The sequence below is a fragment of the Jaculus jaculus genome, chromosome 17 (genome assembly GCF_020740685.1).
Source record: "Jaculus jaculus isolate mJacJac1 chromosome 17, mJacJac1.mat.Y.cur, whole genome shotgun sequence".
NCBI lineage: Eukaryota > Metazoa > Chordata > Mammalia > Rodentia > Dipodidae > Jaculus > Jaculus jaculus.
This window is the reverse complement of record NC_059118.1, coordinates 12,112,183-12,134,526: the sequence shown is the minus strand read 5'-3', so window position 1 is coordinate 12,134,526 and position 22,344 is coordinate 12,112,183. Positions and strand designations below refer to the sequence as shown.

The following is a 22,344-nucleotide window of genomic DNA, read 5'->3' as shown; positions in this document are numbered from 1 at the left end:
TATTCAAGATTATGATCTAAATAATGTAAGTATGCTTTAATACGCCCATAATGTACATACTGGGTTGTAGAGCCCAGATGAGGTGTCTTTTCATTTAGGTGTTGAACAACAGTATACTTGCTGTCTGTATCTATGGGTTCCATATCTGTGGGTGCCTTATCTATACTGAATTTGAACAGATTTTGGTCATTACCACCTAAACAGTACAGTATAGCAGCTGCTTAATATGGCATTTATGTTATTAAATCTAGAGATTTGAAGTAGCTAGGAGAATATGTTAGGTGTGTGCTACATGCAAATCTGTACCATTTAATTGTTTTTTAGCAGCGCGCGCGCACACACACACACACACACACACACAGAGGTTGATCATGTAGCTCCACCATTATCCTCTCTTGTGCCCTCCTCTTCCCAGTGGACCTCCTCTTCCCCTACATACTAGTGGATACATCATCTCTCCTTCCCCCTGCAATTACTGACTACCAGTAACTCCTCAGGGAGGGGTGGAGACTGAAAAGCCCCGCCCCTCCTCATGGTGGAGTGGTAACTTTCCTATTATGTTGTGCAGATAAACCATAGTTGCTGTGACTTCATGAATGTGATGGCCATGTTGTGTCCAGCCTTCCTTCCCATTCTCCAGCTCTGACAGTCTTACCATCTCCCACATCCACTCTGCTCCCTGATTTTGAGGGAGGATGAAAGAGATGTTCCCTGTAGGACCGAACATTCAGCAGTCACTTGTTTCCAGCACTTTGACTGGTTATGAGACTCTGCATTAATCCCAGCTGACTGCAAACAGCAAGCCTTTTCTGCCCAAGGCCGAATCTATAAGATAAACATAAAATATTTAGAAGCCAATTTAATACCATATCTGGTTGGTAAAACATCAGTATAAGGTTTCTCCCAAGGACGTTTGACTTCCCTGGCTTTAGACTTTTGATTTGGTGTTACCACCCTCTTGTAGAGCGGGTCTTGGGTCCGATCAGAAAGCAGTTGATCACCCACAAAGCCATCACACCTATTGTGCCAGTAGTGGGAAGTCAGTATGGTAAGTGCACAGCTGGGTGACACCATGGTTGACTTTTCTTCCCCAGCAACTTAGCACTTCCCAGCATGATGAGAGCCAGTCAGTGGGGAGAAGACTTTTAGTTCATTTCTAGCGTGATTTCTTTGTATCCTCCAACCACAGGCCATGCGGTCTTTAGCAATAGGGTCTTATTGTGCAGATATGGTGGGCAAGCAAGAGCACTAGCAATCGTTTGTATTATTTTGGGGATCTCTGGAACTTCCTGACCAATAACTCATAGGGAGGTATTCTACACCTGGCATTGTTAGTTTCATGTAGTAAATAACCTGTAGTTTCTGGGAGCAGCATTAACCATCCATGCACAATACCACTATTTATTGTGTTATTATTTAATTAATTATTATTTTGTTGTTGTTGCTTTTTTGAGGTAGGGTCTTGTGTTAGCCCAGGCTGACCTGGAATTCACTATGTAGTGGTCTCATGGTGGCCTTGAACTCATGGCAATCCTCCTACTTCTGCCTTCAGAGTGCTGGGATTAAAGCACTCTGAAACTCCAAGGTGGGTTTTTTTGTTGTTGTTTGTTTGTTTTTATTTATTTGAAAGCGACAGACAGAGGCAGAGAGAGAGAAAATGGGTGCATCAGGGCCTCTAGCCACTGCAAGTGAACTCCAGATGCATGTGCCCCCTTGTTCATCTGGTTTACGTGGGTAATGGGGAATCAGACCTCCAACTGGGATCCTTAGGCTTCACAGGCAAGCACTTAACCACTAAGCCATCTCTCTAGCTCCTGGTACTCTCCACAAGTTTTAAGCACATATATATGAAGGTTCCATCTGCCTATGAGAGGGAATATGCAGCATTTCCTTTCTGAACCTGGGCAATATATACCCTTTTTTGGGGGGGGGCAGGCTGACCTGGAATTCATTATGTAGTTTCTGTGGAGGTCTTGAACTCATTGCGATCCTCCTACCTCTGCTTTCCAAGTGCTGTGATTAAAGGCATACACCATCAAGCCCGGTGACACCATTCTTTTTTTTTAAGGCATGTACTACCATGCCTTCCCTGGCCCCTTCAGTTTTTTGAGGTAGGGTCTTGCTCTAGACCCTAGCTCAAGCTGACCTGGAAATTCACTGTGTAGTCTCAGGGTGGCCTCAAACTTACATGCGCCACCATGCCTGGCTTTTGTTTGTTTCTTGAGGTACGGTCTTACTTAGCCTAGCCTGACCTGGAATTCACTGTGTTTTAGGGTGGCCTCTAACTCATAGAGATCTTCTACTTCTCCCTCCTGAGTTCTGGGATTAAAGGTGTGTATATCATCATGGCCGGCCTGGCCCAACTTTAAAAAAAAATGTTTTTAAAATTTGAGATAGGGGTCCAGATAGAGAATGGGCTTATTACCAGGTCTTCTAGCCACTACAAATTAACTCTAGATGCATATGTCACTTTGTGCATCTGGCTTGTGTGGGTACTGGAAAATTGAATCTTGGCCCTTTGGCTTTGCAGGCAAGTGTCTTAACTCCTAAGCCAACCCCACACCATTTTATATAAGGTTTTTAAACATCCTTAGATTCCTGGAACAAATTCTCTGTTGATCTGGAACAATCACTAGATTATGCAGTCATTGAAAGATACCTTAATGAATTAGTTGACCAAGGAGGAATTTAGAAGAAGGAATCCTATTTGTCATGTTGGCAAGTCCCAGGGCCCAGGCCTCCGCTCTCCCCTCCCTGCCTGTGATCTCTCTTTCAGTAGCCAGTGCAGCCCCAAGGCTTTAAATCCCTGTGTGTTGACGACTCCCACATATGCCGTTCTAGCTGTCGCTCATCTCCTGTATTTTGTAGCCTTGGCCTGTGGTCTGAATGACATTTCTATTTGGGTTCCTATTAAACATTTCAGATTGTAGGCTCATCGTATCCAAAAACAAAGTCTTACTTTTAAAATTCTCATTCACTAAAAAATTTATTTATTTATTTTTGGTTTTTCCTTTTTTAAAAAATATTTTTTATTTATTTATTTCAAAGTGAGAAAAAGGTAGAGAGAGAATGGGTGCGCAGGGGCCTCCATCACTGCTAATGAACTCCAGATGCATGCGTCCCCTTGTGCATCTGGCCTGCGTGTGCCCTGGAGAGTCAAACCGGGATCCTTTGGCTTTGCAGGCAAATGCCTTGACCTCTAAGGCGTCTCCAGCCTTTTATATGGTTTTTCGAGGTAGGATCTGTCTCTAGCCCAGGCTGACCTGGAATTCACTATATAGTCTCAGGCTGGCCTTAAGCTCACGGTGGTTCTCCTACCTCTGCCTCCCAAGTGCTGGGATTAAAGTTGTACACCACCATGCCTCGGTAAAATATTTGAGACAGAGTCTCATGTAACCTATGCTGGTCTTGAACTCTCCATGGAGTGAGGCTGTCCTTGAACTCCTAAACTTCTTACTTCTGTCTCAAGGGCTGGAAATAAAAACATGCACCCCCCAGGCCTGTTTCTCCTCTTGTTCCTTCTTCATTTCAGTCGTTGGTACCACAAGCTAGAAACATAATTTGATTTCTCATTCCAACTAGTGATCAGTCATTCACATTAGTGCTGTTAGATCTTGTTCTACTTATTTTCTCCGTCTCCATTGTTTTTTTGTTTTTGTTTTTTGAGGTAGGGTCTCACTCTAACCCAGGCTGACCTGGAATTCACTATGGAGTCTCAGGCTGGCCTTGAACTCAGGGCAATCGTCCTACCTCTGCCTCTCGAGTGCTGGGATTAAAGGCGTGCGCCACCATGCCCGGCTTCCTTTACCTTTCTTTATTCACAATTACCAAAGTAGATTTCTTTTCATGTTTGCCCACTGGAATCCATTTGTCACCTAGAAATTAGAGTGAGCTTCTTAATGTAAATGAGATCATGTCTTAATAGTAAATAAGATAAATTTCTGCCCCTAATGAGCCTCTATTCTAGTGGAAGACAGATCATAAATCAATAAACACGGATATTGTGGTTACTGAGTGATATTGGGAACATAGCTGTTGTTTGTTGAACTTGTCTTCCTCCTAAAGACCCTGATGTTAAGTGGAAGGCCATTAAATGAAAGATTTACGCTAATCTCAGTGTTGCATTTCTAACCTAGGGAATTTGAATAAACATGTGCAAAAATATGTTAATTGGCTAGGTCTGGTGGTTCAGGCCTGTAATTCCAGCTAGTTATGAAACTGAGGTAGGAGGATCACAAGTTCAAGGCTTGCCTAGACAGCTTAGTGAGACCCTGTCTCAAAATAAAAAGTAAAAAGTGGGTTAGGGACTAGGGATATGGTAGAGCCCTTGGCTAGTATGTGCAAGGCCCTAGGTTCAGTCTGTAGTACTAGATAATTAAAAAATATCATTCTCAAACTGGGTGAGGTGGCGCACCCCTTTAATCCCAGGATTTTGGAGGCAGATGTAGGAGGATTGCTGTGAGCTCAAGGCCACCCTGAGACTACATAGTGAATTCCAGGTCAGTCTGGGCTAGAGTGAGACCCTACCAGGAAAAACAAGCAAACAAATCAGTGAAAACATTTTTATAGGTGCCATTTGGAAGTCCAATAGTTTGTGTATAAAGTGGAATAATGAAAGTTAATTCAGTTCATTTTAACTCTGTATAATAATTATTCCATAGATTTTTTTTTTAGCTATTTGTTGGTACTGTTTTTACATACACTCATACTATAAAAAAAACTTACAGAAAAGGAACACATTTTAGGACAAAATCAGTGTTCGGTCTGAAACCACATGGAGCTCGTTCAGGCACACAACAGAGTGAGGGCCACTGCCCTACGACCTCTTCTCTCTCGCCTGGTGTTCTTGTGTAAAGGAAGTTATTTGGAGTTTATTCAAATGTGATGTGCATTTCAGATTTGCTCTGCACGCTATTCAATGACCAGAGACTATTGTGGTAAATAATACTGTTTTATGTCTTTGCCTGAAACTATGATAATGAAACATCACACATCTTACAGTCTAATGATTTAGAGTGTCTTGTGGTGAAAGTCATTTACTAAACATAGACTATAAAAACCAGAGGGATTGTTGTAAAGGTGCTGTAACTTTTAAAGAGTTGTTTTGGCTGACTTGTCATCTGAACAGTTATGAAGTGGAGCGGTAGGGTACTGAGACGGTAAGTCATTTAGGAGGCTGTGGGGCGTTCCTCTCTGGGAGAGGACATCTTTGAATTGAGAGCTGATACATGAGGAGAACAAGCCATCGAAGGAATAATGTTAGGGAGGCCCTGTGGCTAGAAAACATCATGACCATAAAAGCTCAGGGGGGCCTGAGATGTCCCAGCCATTAAAGGTGCTCTTCTACTAAACCTGATGGCCAGGGTTCGATTCCACAGCACCCACATAAAGTCAGATGCACAAAGTGGCACATGCATCTTGAGTTTTTTTTCAAAGGCAGGAGGCTTTGGAGTTCCCATACTTATTCTCTTTCTTTCTGTCAAATAAATACATACTTGATTTAGAGCTCAGAGCTGCGGTAAGACTCGAGCATTACTGGGGTGCAGGAGTCATGCCCTGCGTCCTGATGGGACTGGAAGGACTTGTAGGAGCGTGAAGCATGCGGAGGGTTCGGGACTAGAGAATAACGTGATTTAACACTGACTTAATACCTTCATTGTTCAGAGTAGCTCTGTTTCTTTTTCTCCTTATCTTTTTTCCCATTAAGCATGTTGCTTGTGTGAAGCTATTCTCTGGGGAGATGCAAAGACAGGTCTATCGGGCCGAGACTACAAACCAAACAAGGTTGCACCAAAACCAGTTTTGGTGAACGAGTAAGTTTTTTAGGTTATGTGTAGAGCATGGGTGAGGGGTTTCGTACAGGAGTTTGGCGACCCTAAAGCAGCTGTGCCACTGAGACGTCTTATCCAGGCATGGCTGAGCACCTCCTGTAGCTGCTTAGACGGAGCTCAGCCTCCCTTGATCGCTGGCCCTCTGAATACTTTACCTCATTCCTCCCCTGCCCCCACCGCCTTGAGACCCCAGTATCATTGCTACGGGGCACCTGAGATCCCAGGTGAGGATCTGTTGACCTTCCCCGTGCCCTTTCTTCTATGGGAGGATGTCAACAGGCCCAATCTCGACTCTCTCATTAGTGGTCCCAGCTGCTTTTGGTAAAGTTGGCAATAATTGTTTTTCTTGGAGGACAACTCACACAACATTGGTCAGTTCGCCCCTCAGCAGTTGTTTACTGCTTTCACTTTGGCACAATTTATTTAACACATGTCTTGATGCATAACTTTTATGTTATTTATTTTTTCTCAATTTTTATTAACTTATTTATTTTTAATAAACTTTTATTTGGAAATAACTTTCCATTATTATTATTATTTGTAAGCAGAGAGAGATAGACATAGAAGAGAGACAGAGAGAAAGGGCATGCTAGGGCCTGTAGCCACTGCAGATGAACTCCAGATGCATGTACCCCTTGTGCTTCTGGCTTACATGGGTCCTGGGGACCAAACCAATGTCCTTTGGTCTGCAGGCAAATGCCTTAACTGCTAAGCCATCTCTCCAGTCCGTTGATGCATAACTTAAATCATACTTTTGTCTCTGATTTCTTTTATAATTGTTAGAGCTATACTTTGTTGTTGTTGTTGTTATTTTCGGGGGTAAGGTCTGGCTCTAGCCCAGGCTGACCTGAAATTCACTATATAGTCTCACAGTGGCCTCCAACTGGAGATCCTCCTATCTCTGTCTCCTGGATGCTGGGATTAAAGGCATGCTCCACCATGCCTGGCTTTGTTTTTGTTTTTTCTTTTTTGGTCTTTCAGTTTTTCGAGGTAGGGTCTCACTCTAGCTCAGGCTGACCTGGAATTCACTCTGTAGTCTCAGGGTTGCCTTGAACTCACGGCAGTCCTCCTACCTCTGCCTCCCAAGTGCTGGGATTAAAGGCATGTGCCACCACGCCTGGGTTAATTTTTATTTATTTATTTGAGAAAGAGAATGAGTGAGGGAATGGGTCTGATGCCTCCAGCCCCTTCAACGAACTCTAGATGCATGCGGCACTTTGTGCAGCTGGCTTACGTGGGTCCTGAGGAATTGAACCTGTGTCCTTTGGCTTTGTAGGCAAGCACCTTAACCACCAAGCCATCTCTCCAGTCCTTGAAGATACAGTTTTGACTTAAATTCTGATTAAATTCTTTGACTTGACGTTCTCCAGTGCTAGTTCAGCATAGTCAAGAACAAACACTTATCACCAGAGACTTGAGCTTATCATTTAGTTTAGGAATAGGGAGAGATGCACTTTCGTTTTTGTCTTGAGGGATTTGAAAGCCTGACTTCAGTTCTTATGGTATAAAAAGCAAGTCAGGCAGAGTCCCCAAGTGCAGTCGAAACAGCTCTGGTGTTAGAAGGAGACGGGAATTAAAGCTAATCATACCAGCCCCATAGGAAGGAAAAGACTGGAAGTTGGAGGTCTCTAATGATTTTGGCAGGGTCTGGCGCTTTTCTAGACAGTCTCCTCAGCCAATCAAGACATAAAACCAGCAGTGTTGGTGGCTACTGATTGCATCTTTTTCTCTTTCATTAAAAAAAAAAAGGCTATGCACAATTCTGATTTGTCTGATGTTTATGTAAGACCAGTAATCATGGCAATTTCCATTTTCTCTGTTTGAAACAGTTGCTAGGAAAAGAATTAATTATCTCAAAGGCAGGCAATGAAATAAAGCATGGAACTTAGCTTTGGAATTACCTCGATATTTAGCTTATGCGAGTCCATAGTATAACTTCCCTTCTTATTTTGTATGTTTTTGTAAGGTTGAAAGCGGAACTCTTTCCTGAGGTTGATTTTAAAGCCCGTCTTAGGTGAGCCCCGGGCCTTCTCAGAGCTCGCTAATGGGGCACAGGGTGCTCTGCTCGCCCGCAGCTGCGCACTCGCCTCGTTCTGTCTCCACCAGAAGCAAGCTTTGTTCCGCGCGGCCCTGCTGTCTGCGCACAGAGCTGCCTTTGACGGGCTGTCTTTGACGTGATTTGTTTACGGCAGCCAGAATGCTTCCTGCATAATGAGAGCAGTTAATCATGGAAACTGGGCTAGTCCTGTTTGTGCACTTCTAGCAGTCTTCTGTTGTAAATATTAAAAGGTAATGACAAAGGGATGAAAACCTTTCTTAAAAGGCGCAAATCAGCTAATCCATCTGATCATGTGATTGCTACTGATTACACGGATATCTTTAGGGAAGCAGAAAATGATTGCTGAACACATGCCTTGTGTTTTGATGATTGCATTAAAAGTCCCCTAGTGGGATGGCATTTATTGGCTCCCAGAGCTTTTCTTAGATTAAATTTCAGGCAGTCAGTACAAGGAGAAACATCACAACATGTATCTAACAGCATATGTGTAGTTAAAGAATAATCTTGATCAAGCCCTGCTCAGTGCTCTGCTAAATAAACAGGGTTTTCAGCGAGACCCCAGACTTTTATTTTGAAGTGGAGTAGCAGCTGTTGGCTATTGCGGTGCAGAGCTGCGGCGGGCGGCCTGGGTCACACAGTGCTCGGGTGTCTGCAGGCTGCAGGCCGAGCCCAGTGGCGCAGGCACCTAGCTGCACGTAATTTGCTGTGATATTTGACCTCTTGGTTTGAGAGAGCTCCTGGACCATCTGCATGGCTATGGGAGATGGTGAGTACGATTTCTTTCTTTCGCTGTGCTGTACACTTCGTTTTAAGGTGATGGTTGTTTGCCGTGTAAGAAATACATTTCTCACCAAAGGATGAAGGGCTTTTACGTGTTTGTGTGTGAGCACCCGTGCGCCTTTATATGCGTGTGCTCCTCACCGGGCATCTTTCCCCTTGATGTGTCTGGGTGGGATCTGGCAAACAGAAGGTGAATTTCCCCAAGCACGCTTCAGTGTTGGCGTCTGAGGGGTGGGTAGTGGAAGGAACGCGGAATGTGTGCAGGGCTCTGGGGGAGCCCGGCCTTTGGGGCAGTGGCCGATTTTTGGCAGACAGGTCTGATTAGCTCGCTTGACATCTTTCCTGTTGTCTTCATCAGAAGTCAAATTCTTATGGCAACAGCATACTTGACGCAAAATGGCTTGTCATGGACGCCACGTTAATCAATACATTGGTAATTGGTCAGCGTCTCTAGTAAACAGTTCTCTAGACAACAGTTTGCCTTTTAAGAAATTGAGATAGGTTACAATCTGTCCAAAATTGATTTTTGCCAGTGTTTTATTTTGGTGAGGATAATTGTAAAAGCACCTATGTCTGAAGTGCCTGTGCTTTCATGTATCTAACACCTTAACTTCTCGGGTGCAGGTGGTTCAGTGACATCCAGGGCATTTTGGTGTTTCCATTTCACAAACTGGGAAACAGGCTTGCTGAGGTATGTTCCAGGTCTGGGCACAGAGAGTACAGTAGATCAGCTACAGAGCTGCAGGTGTGCGTTTGATACTGGCCTTCATGACTCTGGTCCCTTAGCCTTTCTTCACTGTTGAACCTTTGATGAGGATGCTCAGAGGTGCGCTGGTCACCACAGCAGTGTAGAGATGGGCACCGGTGGGGAGAGGAGGGTCTCAAAGTGTTTTTGCGTGCTTGTGTTTCTAACTAGGTTGATGAAGAAGGCTTGCTTGTGTTTGGAAGTTTTAACTTCTAGCCCTTTCAGCCTTCCTGTGATTAGACTGATCTCTGTGATGAGTTGGTCTGCCTTCAAGCAACAAGGACTAGGGTATAAACTCGCCATTGATGATGATAGCGGTTGGTACTGGTACCCATTTAAACTGTTCCTGTACATATAAGTGGAAATTGATAAAGAATTTAGCTTTATACAGTATGCAGTTTATTCTGAGAATTTATGTAACTTTTATGATTTTATGGAACTTGAGAATAAAATTTACTTACTATATTTTAAGGTAAGAAACATTAAGTTCTCATATACTGACAGGCCAAATTTCTTCCTTTATAGAGGGTAGGGGATACAAATAAAATAAATTGAATATGCAAACAACTCAAAATGTTGTAATTGGCTCGGATCATATCCAGATTTTTTCTTAAACATTTTAGGTTCATTTGGCACCAGTGTATATTTACTTAGTTTTTTTTTTCCTTCAAATAATATGTCCAGTTATGGAATATATTGATTTTTTAAAATTGAGAATGATAACTTCTTACAAAGCTTAAAAGTTAACTTCCAAACTAGTTGCCTTCCTTAAAATATAAATGCTTTTGTTGGATTAAAATGTACCTTTGTAAAAGATTGAAATTCTAAATAATAGACATGCATATCGTAATGGGCTATGTTAGGATTCATAGTTCTTAACATTTCATATACACTCCTGCATATTAATCTCCCTTGCAGTACAGTGTACATATGTGTACCATGTACACATATGTAAACCCTTACAACCTATGTTGCTCACTTTTAAATTTTAGTTATGATCCTAGTATGTAAATACCATCTTTTCAAAATTCAAATAATTAAGATAAAAGAAAACTTCTTTCCAAATTGCTTAACTTTGTGAGCAAAGGTGAATATTTTTACCCATATAAAGTGTCTTCTCAGACCTTTTACTGTGTCTTAACATACATATTATCAACATAAAGTTCATTGTTATTTGCTGCTGGGGCTAGAACCCATGCCTTCACTTACACTAGGCAATTGTTTTAACACTGAACTGTGTCCCCTTGCAGTGGTCATTCTGAAATGTTTCTGCCATGTGCTATGATAACTCAATATGGCATGAAATTTTTTTATTTTTATTTTTAATGTCTCATGCATTACTCTGCCTTATTTTTTTTTTTAAATTTTTATTTATTTATTTGAGAGCGACAGACACAGAGAGAAAGACAGATAGAGGAAGAGAGAGAGAATGGGCACGCCAGGGCTTCCAGCCTCTGCAAACGAACTCCAGACACGTGCGCCCCCTTGTGCACCTGCCTGCCTTATTTTTTTAAACTGTTGCATAATATTCCATAATACAGCTGCGTTATAATCATTTATTATAGTGAAGTTCGTATGATTTGACATGTGTAATTTTTCTGAATGGTTCTGAAGGGAGCATTTTGTTAACAAACTGTGTGTGTACTGTGTATCCTAGAAGTAGCATTTCTGGGTTCAAGTTTTTTTTTTTTTTTGGTTACTTTATTTTTATTTATTTATTTAGTTGAGAGAGAAAGAGAATGGGCGTGCCAGGGCCTCCAGCCACTGCAAACAAAGTCCAGATGCATGTGCCCCCTTATGCATCTGGCTTATGTGGGTCCTGGGGAATTAAACCTAGGTCCTTTGGCTTTACAGGCAAACGCCTTAACTGCTAAGCCATCTCTCCAGACCTTCTCTTTTGTTTTTTAAGGTACGGTCTCACTCTAGCTCAGGCTGACCTGGAATTCACTATGTAGTGATCCTCCTACCTTTGCCTCCCTAGTGCTGTGATTAAAGGTGTGCGCCACCACGCCCAGCTTCAAGTTTTAATTTTAAGTTGTGTTAGCTGTATATAAGTGTCTTGCACTAGAAGAGGTTTCACTGTTTACATTCCCAGCAGTTGTACCTGCCTTGAGCATTCTTTTCACTTGTAGTTCTAGTTAATCTCTTAGTTTGTCAGTGTGGTCAGACAGCATACAATATAACATACCTTCTTTCTGATCCTCATTTTCATAATTTTGGTACTTTGCATTTCTTTTTTGTGAATTGCCTTTTGTCATCTTTAGCTAATTTTTGGTTGTTTGGCTTTCATTTACTTATAGCTGATCTTGATGTATTTCAGTTACTAATCTACTGTCTGTTGAGTATGTTACATAAGCTTAACATCAGCAGTTTTATTTCTGAGTCAACCCGGGTTTGTGTGACTCTGCAGTGATTATCCCTTGAGTTGCTGGGGTGCCTTTGGGGTGCTTTTCAGAGTGTGAAAGCACACAGTTAGAAGATTGTGTGGCAGCTCTGGGCAGCCGGGCCAGGGCGGGTTCCCGACCTGTGTGCTGTCATGTGACGCCCAGTCCTACAGTCCTCCAGGCGCCCCAGAGAGGAATTGGGCCTTCTGTTGTTCTTGCCGAAGGACTGGAGAGAAATGGGGTTTTGTTGTAAAACAGACTGTCCCTAAACTTTGAACATTTCAATAGTCTGTTATTACAGAAATTAGTCCTTCAAGAATACGTGCTGTTGCCTTCCTGAGTGTCAGCCTTTGTGGGAGCGTGTGGCTTCTGGGTCCACTGCAAACTGACGTAAAAACTTGTTGGGAGCGTGGAACAATAGCAAGAAATTAATGCTCTATAAATCTTTCTTCCATACTTTTTAATATTCTCTGTGCCACACTAGGACTGTGTCATTTGAGTGACAAAGAAAAAAAAATCTATCTTTTGAAGTAATGATACAAGTCTAGTTTTTCATTGGTTTTAGCAGTGGTACAATAAATTCAGTAAAATTTACAAAGCCTGTATGGGCTGGAGAGCTGGTATAGTGGTTAAGGTGCTTGCCTACAAAGCCTAAGGATCCAGGTTCAATTCCCCAGTACCCATGTAAGCCAGATGCACAACGTGGTACATGCGTCTGGTGTTTGCAGTGCCTGGAGACCCTGGTGTGCTCATTCTATCTGCTCCTCTCTCTCTCATTCTCTCTCAAATAAACAAACTAAAAAAAAAAAAAAAAAAGCATGTTTGGAGAGAAAGTAAATTGCAGGGGCTGAAAGAGTGGATATTACTGAGAACCACATGACAGTACAGAAGCCAGTAGATTTAGATCCAAGAAGAGATACTGCTTCTGGGAGGATTTGAAAGCTGGAAGACTGATGCTGCACTTACACAGGCAGGCAGGACCTCCCTCGCACTCTGATGATTTTAACATCAGTATAATCAAGTCAGTAGTGGTCACTGACTGAAACTGAGCAATGGTTGAGGTAAAGCAACCCTAGAGTAGCCACTGAGGCCCGTGGTATAGGTCTGTTCAGGCAGTCAGTCAACTGCGTCTTCAGTTTTTGCCTTTCTGATATAGTTACCCAGTGGATGCAGTGGCCACTCAAAGCTGCATGTCCTCTGACCCGATGTGAAGGAGTGTGTTTTTCTGTCCTAGGCAGGGTTATCAGTTCTCCACACTTGTACACTAGTACAGGTGATGTTCTTTTTTTTTTTTAATTTTTATTAGCATTTTCCATGATTATAAAAAAATATCCCATGGTAATTCCCTCCCTCCCCCCACTTTCCCCTTTGAAATTCCATTCTCCATCATATTACCTCCCCGTCACAATCATTGTACTTACATATATACAATATCAACCTATTAATTACCCTCCTCTCTTCCTTTCTCTTCCCTTTATGTCTCCTTTTTAACTTACTGGCCTCTGCTACTAAGTATTTTCATTCTCACGCAGAACAGGTGATGTTCTTAACCGCTGCTGTTAAGTGGCTGGATTTTGTAAATATTTGAAGTAAACTTTATTATCAGCCTCATTTATTATTTGGCTTGTTATCATGGTTATCATGACATTTATTCATTTTTATTAATGTAATGAAATAGTTTAAATTGTGATTGTCTCTTGATTGAACTATTGACAGTCTTGAATTTCTTAAAAAATTTATTTACTTAGGGGCTGGAGGATGGTTTATCAGTTAAAGTTGCTTGCCTATACAGCTTGTGTGTCGGGGTTTGAGCCCCCAGCACCCACATAAAGCTAGAGGCACAAAGTAGAACATGCATCTGGAGTTTATTTGTAGTAGTGGCAGGAAGGCCCGGCATGTCCCATTCTCTCTCTGTCTCTTCTTTCTTTCTTTCTCTCAAATCCATCGGTATTATAAATTTTATTTATTTGTGTCTTTGTGTGTGTGTGTATGTGGGCACATGGGTGGCATACACGCACCACGTTGTGTCTGGCTTTATGTGGGTGTTGGGGAACCTGGGCTTTAAAGCAAGCCAGGCACCTTTAAGTGCCGAGCCAACTTTTTTTTTGCTTTTTTGAGGTAGGGTCACTCTAGCTCATGCTGACCTAGAAATCACTCTGTAGTCTCAGGGTGGCCTTGAACTCATGGCAATTCTCCTACCTCTGCTTCCCGAGTGCTGGGATTAAGGGCGTGCGCCACTACACCCGGCTAAGAACTATTCTATTTTTTTTTTTGGTTTTTTGAGGTAGGGTCTCACTCTGGTCCAGGCTGACCTGGAATTAACTCTTTCATCTCAGGGTACCCTTGAACTCATGGCAGTCCTCCTACCTCTGCCTCCCGAGTGCTGGGATAAAAGGCGTGTGCCACCATGCCTGGTTTAAGAACTATTCTTTACGTATTTGCGTGTGTGTAGGGGTTATGCCAAGGTCTCTTGTTGCTACAAATAAGTGCATGTTCAGCCTTACTTGGGTGGTTGGGCAGTTGAACCTGGGATGCAGGCTTTGCAAACAAGTGTCTTGAACTGCTGAACCATCTATGTGGCGTCCCTCATCCCCAGCCAAAGCTGTGTTGTTTTTTTTTTTGTATGGTCTCACTTTAGGTCAGATTGACCTGGAATTCACTATGTAGTCTCAGGATGGCCTGGAACTCTTAGTGATCCTCTTACCTCTGCCTTCTGAGTGCTGGGATTAAAGGCGTGTGCCACCATGCCTGCCTTGAATATATTTTTAACCATTTGTATCTGCCCAGAAAGAGACCTTATGAAATTTCTTGGCCTCTATGTAAACATTGTATGGAGTAGACTTTATTTTTTGTAAGTAAAACAGTAAACAAAGATTGTGCTGCTGAGGACCCAGCATCTGTATATACACATGAAACTTTAGCCACAGGGCTGGGGAGATGGCTCAGCAGTTAAAGGCGTTTGCAAAGCCTGCTAGCCTGGGCTCAGTTTCCAAGCACCACGTAAACTGGATGCACAAAATGACCCAAGCACCTGGTGTTCCTTTGCAGTAGTTAGAGGTCTTGTTGTGCCCCCACACACACCTGAAAATTAAGTAATTAAAATTTTGGGGCTAGAGAGATGGCTTAGTGGCTAAGGCACTTGCCTGTGAAGGCTAAAGGCACAAGTGCAATTCCCCAGGACCCATGTAAGCCAGATGCACAACGTGGTGCATGTATCTGGAGTTCGTTTGCAGTGGCCGGAGGCCCTGGTGCACCCATTCTCTCTCTCTCTGCTTCTTCCTCTCTCTCAAGTAAATAAAAATAATTTTAAAAGGTATTATCTTATTTCGAAGCTCTTAAATTTCAATTTCTAGAAAGTTAGGTTAAATTAAAGGCATTTTATATTTTTACTAGATTTTTTTTTTTTTTTTTTGATTTTCAAGGTAGGGTCTCACTCTGACTCAGGCTGACCTGGAATTCACTATGTAGTCTCAGGGTGGCCTTGAACTTGTGGTAATCCTCCTACCTCTGCCTCCCAACTGCTGGGATTAAAGGCGTGCGCCACCACGCCCGACCTGTTTTTTTTTTTTTTTTTTTAAGATTTATTTTTATTTGTTTATTAGAGACAAAGAGGGAAAGAAAAAGGGGGGGGGAATGGGCGTGCCAGGACCTCTAGCCACACAAACGAACTCCAGACCCATGCGCCACCATGTGCACATAGCCTATGTGGGACCTGTAGAATCAAACCTGGATCCTTAGGCTCCGCAAGCATGCGCCGTAACCGCTAAGCCACTTCTGCAGTTAATTTCTCTGTTAAGTTTTGGTTCTGTCTCTCCCCTTTGTGATCCTCAGTCACTCCTGATAGAATCGGTGATAGGAGTTTGATTTATTAGTTGATCCACTGTGTCTCTAGTGCTTTTACCTCTTTCTTACATTTTTTTCAATCTTTCTTTTTTTAAACTCTTTGCTCCAGGGCATATCTTTTACTTTGTTATCCAAATCATTAACTTTTCTCTTTAACACTTTTTTTAAAAAAATTTATTTGAGTGTCAGAGAGAGAAAGAAGGGGAGAGAGGAAGAGGAAGAGAGAGGGAGAGAGAATGGGTGTGCATTGGCCTCCAGCCACTGCAAATGAATGAACTCCAGATGTGTGCCCTCCTTGTGCATTTGGGTAACATGGGTCCTGGGGAATTGAGCCTCTAACTGGGGTCCTTAGGCTTCACAGGCAGGCGCTTAACCTCTACGCCATCTCTCCAGCCCCCAAATCATTAACTTTTGCAAAGAAAAGTTTAAATAGTTTTATATGTTGTTTTTTCTTTTCATCTCCTTCCTCTCTTCCTTCTTTTTTTTCATCGACAACTTTCATAATTAGGGACAATAGACCATGATAATTCTTCCCCCTACTTTCCCCTTCACAACTTTACTCTCCATTATATCCCCTGCCCCTTTAAATCAGTCTCTCTTTCTCTCTCTTTCTTTAGATTTTAATTTTGTTTATTTGTCTGGGGGTGACAGACACATACACAGAGAGAGAGAGCGCATGCCTGAGAGAGAATGGGCGCCCCAGGGCCTCCAGCCACTGCAAGGAACTCCAGATACATGCGCCACCTTGTGCATCTGGTTTACATGGGTACTGGGGAAACGAGCCTCGAACAGGTGTCCTTAGGCTTCACAGACAAGTGCTTAGCCACTAAGCCATCTCTCCAGCCCCCCCCCCCCCTTTTTAAAGGGAGGAAGGGATTTATTTTAAGCTTACAGACCCAGAGGGAGCGCTCCATTACTGGTGAAAGACATTGCTTGTGTACACTAAGCAGAGAGAAAACAACCGGTCAGCAGAACCCAAACTTGGCCAATACAAAGGCGCAGCAAGCAGCTGGCACCCTCTCTGCATGCCTTCACTTTGGAAAACAGATCCCCCCCACACCCCAGACACACCTTAGAGTTGGGCCTCAGTCTGCCTCCAGTGACACCTCCTCCAGCAGGTGGCTTGAGATTTAAGTTCAAGGTTAATAGCACAACTGAGTCCATGAGGGACATACACCCAAACTACCAGTTTTACTTTTGGTTTCTGGTTTTTTTTATTAACAACATCTTTCATATGGATACATGCAGTTTCTCTTTTATTTTAATGTCATATTTTCCTCCTATTATGATGGTCTTGTGTAGGTAGTGCCAGGCACTGTGAGGTCATGGATATCCAGGCCATTTTGTGTCTGGAGGAGCACGGTGTAAGGAGTCCTACCCTTCCTTTGGCTCTTACATTCTTTCTGCCACTTCTGCAGTGGACCCTGAGCCTTGGAAGGTGTGATAGAGATATGTCAGTGCTGAGCACTCTGTCAGTTCTTCTCAGCACTGTGGTGCCTTTTGAGTAATCCCAGAGGTCAACACTATCTGAAAAGAAAAGCTTCTCTAAACCAAAAGTAAGAGTAGCATTAATACATGGGTATGCACATTAAGAGAAGTGCTTTACCCAGGCAGTTTGGTGAACATAACATGTGCATTTAGCCAGACACCAGCAGGCTTTATACCCCTAGGACTCATGGCTTCCCCCCTCATAGGTTTTTCCGTATCAGGCATGTATCCCATCTATGGAGCAAGCCTCTGGTCCAATTAGAGAGCAGTTGATTTCCCCCATAACAGACATGTCACTGTTGTACCCATTGGCTCATTTGGTCTGGCTAGCCAAACTTGAGGCTTGCAGTGTCCACTGTTGAATATCTCCACTGGTGATTTCTCTTTGTCCCATGGAGCTGCATGCAGCCTAGCTTTTGCCAGCTGTCAGCTGGTCTATGTGGAGGAGGTTTTCAGCTCAGCTCCAGCAGGATTTCTCAGTGACCTTGCAGCCCAAGTATGTGGAGTCTTTACAATAGGGTTTTACCATCTATTCCTGGTGGGAAACCAAGGGTCTTAGCAGTGGCCTGTAATGTTTTGGGGCATCTAGAGACCTTCCTGGCCAACAACTCACTGGAAAGTATCTCATCCCTGACACTGAAAATTTTCTAGTGACTGTCTATGGCTTCTGGGTGTGCCGTTGTCAAAAAAGAAGGTTTCCATATGACTTATTCATACCCTCTTAGATTTTGATTAACTTCCCTGACCCTTCCTTTACTTATCTCTTTCCCTGACCTCACTTAGGCCTTTCCACCCCCAGTAATCTGTAATTCTATTTACATATATACAATGCCATCCTCTTACATGCTCCCCACTTTTCCCTCCCTTGTAGCCCCTTTCTAGCTTATTGGCCTTAGCTACTCAGTTTTATTCCAACTTACACACAAGTCCAAACATTTCTAGCTAGGATCCTCATATGAGAGAACTTGTGGTGCTTGGCTTTCTGGGCCTGGGTGACCTCACTAAGTATAATTCTTTCCAGGTCCATCCAGTTCCCTGCAAATTCCATTTTTCTTTACTGCTGAGTAGAACTCCATTGGATAAATATACCACATCTTCATTATCTACTCATCAGTTGAGGAATGCCCTTCTTTTTTCGAATATGTGTATAGTTGTGTGTGTGACACAAACACCCATGTGCCACTGTGGGCATGTGGAAGTCAGAAGGTCACTTCAGGAATTGGTCTCCACCATCCACCTTGTTTGAGGCAGGGGCTCTTGCTGTGCTCCGCACTGCACTTAACAGGTAGCAGACCCATGCAGAGCTTCTGGGCCATTGTCCTGTCGCCACTTTCCTTCCCACCCTAGGGGCACAGCGTTCTTTTTATCTACTGAGCCATCTCAGTAACCTGTCCTTTCCATTTTTGTAAGCTTGTGTATGTGTGCACATGTGCCCTACCCATGTTCATGTAAGCATGCATGTGTGTATTTCTGAGTACTGGGCTCCTAGGTTGGGGATCTGGGAGAGCCTGGTCGTGCATGTGCGTGTGTCTGAGTACTGGGCTCCTAGGTTGGGGATCTGGGAGAGCCTGGTCGTGCATGTGCGTGTGTCTGAGTACTGGGCTCCTAGGTTGGGGATCTGGGAGAGCCTGGTCGTGCATGTGCATGTTTCTGAGAACTGGGCTCCTAGGTTGGGGATCAGGGAGATCCTGGCTAGAGAATCATTCCACAGACTTTCAGTTGCTTCTGCTATACATGTCTGCTCTTCCTCGCTAAGTGTTGGCCACATCTCTTATACTCTCGAGGTAGATAGATAGGGTTTCTGCTGCTGCAAGCTGATTCTTGGCATTCTGGTTGTAGCTGGGCGTGGTGGCACGTGCCTGTAATGCCAAGATTCAAGAGGCCAAGGCAGGAGGAGTACCACGAACTCAAGGGCAGGGTGGACTACCTAGCCAAACCTTGTTTCAAAAATAAATAAAGTGAAGTAAGCAAGTTCACTTTGCTAGTTTAGTTGCAGCTTTGCCAGGCATCATCTCTTAGTAGTTCTCCCTCCTCCTGTTTTTGTCTTTTAAGAATTTGTTAGCAGCTGAGGTGGTGTAGTACACCTTTAATCCCAGAACTGTGGAGGCAGAGGTAGGAGGATCACAGTGAGTTCGAGTCCATCCCAAGACCCTTCCTTGAAAAACAGAAAAAAAAAAAAAAAAGAAAAACCCGTTGTCGTCCGTCAGGGACTCGTTTCACATGCTCTGCCCTCTTCTCGTTTTCTTTGCTCTTACCGTGTTGCTTATATTACTGGGCCTTCATTTATGATTGTGAGGAAGGGAATAAGTGGTTCAAGTTACTACAAGTTTTAGTGAATTTCGCACACACACAGAAACAGCTAATATTGTGATGAACTCTGTCACCTATACATTGTCATGTTTCAAGAAATTATCAGTACATCACCATTGTTTATCCATTAGTTTCCTTCAACTCAGCTGCTCTGTGGAATGAGGTGTATGTGTACGCATGCACATGCAAGGTAAAAGCAGCTTTTACAGTGACAGTCACAGTGCCTTCGTTACATCTAGAATAGCACCCTCCTTCCTTGTTCAGATGTCCTCAGATTCTTTCTGCAGTTTGTTTGCACTCTTCACACAAGTCACCATTGTAGTTAGGTGGTATGTGTTATCTCTCCCTTTTGTCCCCTTGACATTTACTTGTTGAATAAGAAGGCATGTGTTAGTAAATACTTTCTACATTATCATCCACATTATTGTAGTGTTTTTCTTCATTTTGATCTTTTAAAAATATTTCTGTTTACTTATTTATTGTTTTATTTTTCCAGGTACGGTATCACTTTAGCCCAGGCTGACCTGGAATTCACTATGTAGCCTCAGGATGGCCTCTTACTCATGGCGATCCTCTTACCCCTGCCTCCCAAGTGTGGGGCTATTATTTTATTTATTTGCAAGCATATATGGAGACAGAGACAAAGAAAGAATGGGAGCTGGGTGTGGTGGCGCACACCTTTAGTCCCAGTACTCGGGAGGCAGAGGTAGGAGGATTGCCATGAGTTCGAGGCCACCCTGAGAATACAGAGTGAATTCTAGGTCAGCCTGGGCTAGAGTAAGACCCTATCTCGAAAAACAACAACAACAATAAAAAAGAGAGAATGGGTGTGCCAGGGCCTCCTGCCACTACAAATGATCTCTAGATTCATGTTCCACTTTGTGCATCTGGCTTTATGTGTGTACTGGGAAATTGAACCCAGGCCATCAGACTTTGCAAGCAGCATATTAACCACTGAACTATCTCTCTAGCCCCCTTTTATTTTAATTAATTAATTATTATTATTGTTATTTTTTAGGTAGGGTCTTACTCTAGCTTAGGCTGACTTGGAATCTACTATGTAGTCTCAGTCTGGCTTTGAACTCACAGTGATCCTCCTACCTCTGCCTCCCGAGTGCTGGTATTAAAGGCATGCATCACCACGCTTGGCCCTTTTTGATCTTTTTTGAGAAAAATATATTTATTTATTTAATTGAGAGAGAGAGAGAGAGAAGGTGGGCGGGCGGGAGGGAGTGAGAGGGAGAGAATGAGCGCGTCAGGGTCTCTAGCCACTCCAGATGAACTCCAGATGCAAATGCCACCTTTGCAACTGGCTTACTTGGTTTCTGGGGAATCAAACATGAGTCCTTAGCCTTTTCAGGCAAACACCTTAACCGCTAAGCCAACTCTGTAGCTCCACTTTTTGATTTTTTAAAAAAATATTTTATTGACTTTTTGGAGAGAGAGTGAGAGAGAAAGAGGTAGAGGAAAAGAGAGAATTGGCACACTATGGCCTCCAGCCACTGAAAATAAACTCCAGACACATGTCCCACCTTGTGATCTGGCTTATGTGGTAGTGGGGAACTAAACCTGGGTTCTTGGGCTTCTCAGGTGCCTTAACCACTAAGTCATCTCTCCAGGAACAACCCCCCCCCCCTTGATTTTTTGATACAGTTCTCACAGAGCTGAAGATGACTGAACTCCTGATTCTCTTGTCATGCTGGGATTACAGGTGTGTCAGTATCAGTATATGTGGCAGTATTTCTTGTTTTCAATGTTTCTGTCTCCCTTGTACTTCTTGAAACTTGAAAATCCTCCTAATGGCTTCATCAGTAACAAGTCTGGTTCTCGTTTTATTTTGTCCACACAGTTTTCATTGGTATTTTTTTGTAACATTTTGAATTTCTGTCAGAATGTACACACAATGCCTGATCATCTTTTTTGTGTTATTGATACTGAACAATGGATTTAGTTATCAGCCTACCCCACCCATTGTATAAAGTGTTCTGTCATCACCTTTTTATCTATCTCTCCAAAGGTCATTGATCCAAACTTTTGTTTTTGTTTTTTCATGAGGTAGGGTTTCACTGTAGCCTAGGCTGACCTGGAATTCACTGTGTAGTCTCAAGATGGCCTTTAATTCACAAAGATCCTCCTACCTCTGCCTCTCAAGTGTTGGGATTGAAGGTGTGCACCACCACGCCCAGCTGATCCAAACTTTTGTGGAATATCAGTGGTTTTGGAAGGAGGTTGACATCAGCAGGGACCAGTTAAGAGCCTGATAGTGGCAGAGGCAGAGTTGTACTGGTCTTGTCTTAGATTGGGATTGAGGGCTGTGGACTATAGAAGTAGATGGGCTTGAGACATAAGTAGGAGTTAGGAACAGCAAGTGCTCTCAGTAGATGGTGTGTGGGTCATGTGGAAGGCACTGCATGGGTCAAGCTTATGTGCTGAGCTTGGGCAGCTGTGATAGATGAGATGCCAGTCTTTATGCTAGGAGCAGGAGGGAAGGGGAAAGGCCTTGGAGGTGCTGTACTTGTTTACCTGTGTTAAACTCTAGATGCCTTTGGCGTCTCCACAAGGGGTGGGCTCTGTACAAGGGCAGTTGGATATGTAGATTTGGAACTCAGGGCTAGAGATAAACATTGGGGGTGTGTCAGCATATTAACATAGAGAATGGATGAAACTTTAGAAAAGAGGTTGTCTGAAGTGGTCTCAAAATGGTGGCCATTGGGCAAATCAGGAATACACCAGAAGAGACTGAGTTCGAAGAACTGTGATGTCAGAGGCAAGTCCGTAGGAGCATCCTGTTATAGAAGGAGAGCGCAGGGAGTGTAAACAATTAAGATGGGTTTGAGGTTCTGAGTCATTAGTGGTGGAATAGTTGATAGGGACCTTCCTTTCTAATCTCAGTTGATAATTTAG

The 22,344-nt window shown here is 43.2% G+C and overlaps 1 protein-coding gene across 33 annotated transcripts in view; it reads left to right on the top strand.

Annotated features, from left to right (window-relative positions):
- The window catches only part of Clasp2 (cytoplasmic linker associated protein 2), a 208,582-nt gene that overhangs the window by 31,750 nt on the left and 154,488 nt on the right, over positions 1–22,344 (top strand). Inside the window, exon 1 of one of the 33 annotated variants that reach the window (XM_045136853.1) lies at positions 8,499–8,656. The exons of the other annotated variants lie outside the window; for them this stretch is intronic. Coding sequence (XP_044992788.1) covers positions 8,641–8,656 — 16 coding nt within the window. The 5' untranslated portion in view covers positions 8,499–8,640. Of the gene's footprint in view, positions 1–8,498; positions 8,657–22,344 lie in introns of those variants that run through there. 33 annotated transcript variants of the gene reach the window in all.